Here is a 1907-nt window from a genome sequence, read left to right as displayed (position 1 = left end):
GGCTCAAACACAAAGCCTCCTGCTTGCTGCATGTCTGGGCTCTCTCTCTGGCGGCTGCCCATAGGAAAGTGAATTTGGGGTCCCCACTTTGCAATAATCCCACTTCCAGCTGATGGTGGAATATCTAGTAGGGAAAAAACTTGGAACTCAGTGGGCTCTTTAGAACCAGAAGTTCTTTCACTAATGTTTGTAAAGGCGGACTGCATGGCTAGCTGATGGAGTTTCTTGACTCATCTGTTGCTGGTGTTTTTCTGTATGATAATGAAGAGGAAGAGAAAGAATGTGAGGAGACATTATTGTGTGAGAATGAAAGAATGAGAGAGGGAAAGAGAAAGAGAGGGAGGGAGAAGGGGAGGGATGAAAGAGGAAAAAAGAGATAAATCATCTGTGTGACAGAGAGTTTTGGTCAGAGAGCTGCCAGACCTCAGCAGCTTCTCCTCTCCTCCTCTCTCTCTGATGATGGAGACCCTGGAAGGAGCTGAACTCTGCTTTCCACACCTCCTCAACACCTCCTGCAGGAAGCCGATGCTGTCTTTCTCCAAGGGTGTGATCACATACATCCTGCTGTCCTTCATCTCTGTGCTCACTGTGGTTCTCAACCTGCTGGTCATCATCTCCATCTCCCACTACAGGCTGGCATAGATTTCATCAGTAAACCCTTTATAACACTGATACACTTAGAGAAAGAGCTGACTCACTCACTAGAACAGGGACGTTGTCATAAATTGGGCCTTGATAAGAAGGCGAAGTTGCTGAATTTGTTTATAATAACTGGTATCTGCTTTTCCTGAAGATATTTGTGTTACTACCATATTAATATGATGCTCCTTTTTGTCTCCAGACAGCTGCACACCCCCACAAACCTCCTCCTCCTCTCTCTGGCTGTCTCAGACTTTCTTGTGGGCCTCCTGGTGATGCCGGTTGAAATCCTCTTCATAGAAGCCTGCTGGCTACTGGGTGACGTCATGTGTGCTGTAAATTATCTTGTAATTGTTACCATCATCTCTTCCTCAGTAGGAAATATGGTGCTCATATCAATTGATCGCTGTGTGGCTATTTGTGACCCTCTATGTTACCCCACCAAAATCACTCTGAGGAGAGTCAAACTCGGTGTTTGTCTGTGTTGGATCTGTTCTGCTTTCTACAACTGTGTAATTTTATCTGATTCATTTACGCAACCAGGCAGGCATAATTCCTGTCATGGAGAGTGTGTGATTCTCATCAGTTATGTTATGGGAACTGCTGACTTTGTTTTCACCTTTATCGGTCCCATTACTGTGATCATAGTTCTGTATATGAGAGTGTTTGTGGTGGCTGTGTCTCAGGCTCGTGCCATGAGATCCCACATTGTGTCTGTCACTCTGCAGCCTTCAGGGACTGGAACTGCTAAGAAATCAGAGCTGAAAGCAGCCAGGACTCTTGGTGTTGTCATAGGTGTCTTTCTGGCATGTCTTTTTCCATATTACTGTATATCTCTTACAGGTCAAGAAACCATGATCAATGCTTCCTTTGTGTCCTTTGACATCTGGCTGTTCAATATTAACTCCTGTTTAAATCCTGTGATCTACGCCTTTTTCTACCCCTGGTTTAGAAAAACTATCAAGCTCATAGTTACACTTCAGATCCTGCAGCCTGACTCCTGTGAGGCCCACATATTGTAGAGAGTGTCTGACGTCACTGAAACAAGGCCTTTCCTATGATGAGACAAATGTCTTTTTAGATGTTGTTACTGAGTCAGTGAATACGAAAGGCCTAATGTGTGGAAAGATCAACTCATGGTATGAGAAATTTAAGATTCAGAGAAGTCTATTTCTCCATCAGGAGGGAGAATATAACATATAATTCACTTTAAAACACCACACTAAAAACAAAATTTAAAACGTCCTATCAGACTCGATCTAGGACCA

The 1907-nt window shown here is 43.8% G+C and overlaps 1 protein-coding gene across 1 annotated transcript; it reads left to right on the top strand.

Moving 5' to 3' along the window:
* Positions 1-459: 459 nt before the first annotated feature.
* Positions 460-1661, top strand: LOC115380066 (trace amine-associated receptor 13c-like). Its single transcript, XM_030081117.1, has 2 exons — positions 460-632; positions 842-1661. Exons 1-2 carry the CDS (start codon positions 460-462, stop codon positions 1659-1661), a joined length of 993 nt encoding a protein of 330 aa, XP_029936977.1.
* The last annotated feature ends 246 nt before the right edge of the window (positions 1662-1907 follow it).

This window comes from Myripristis murdjan, chromosome 21 (genome assembly GCF_902150065.1).
Source record: "Myripristis murdjan chromosome 21, fMyrMur1.1, whole genome shotgun sequence".
NCBI lineage: Eukaryota > Metazoa > Chordata > Actinopteri > Holocentriformes > Holocentridae > Myripristis > Myripristis murdjan.
Note: the sequence above shows the minus strand (reverse complement) of the source record. Positions and strands in the feature narration are given on the sequence as shown.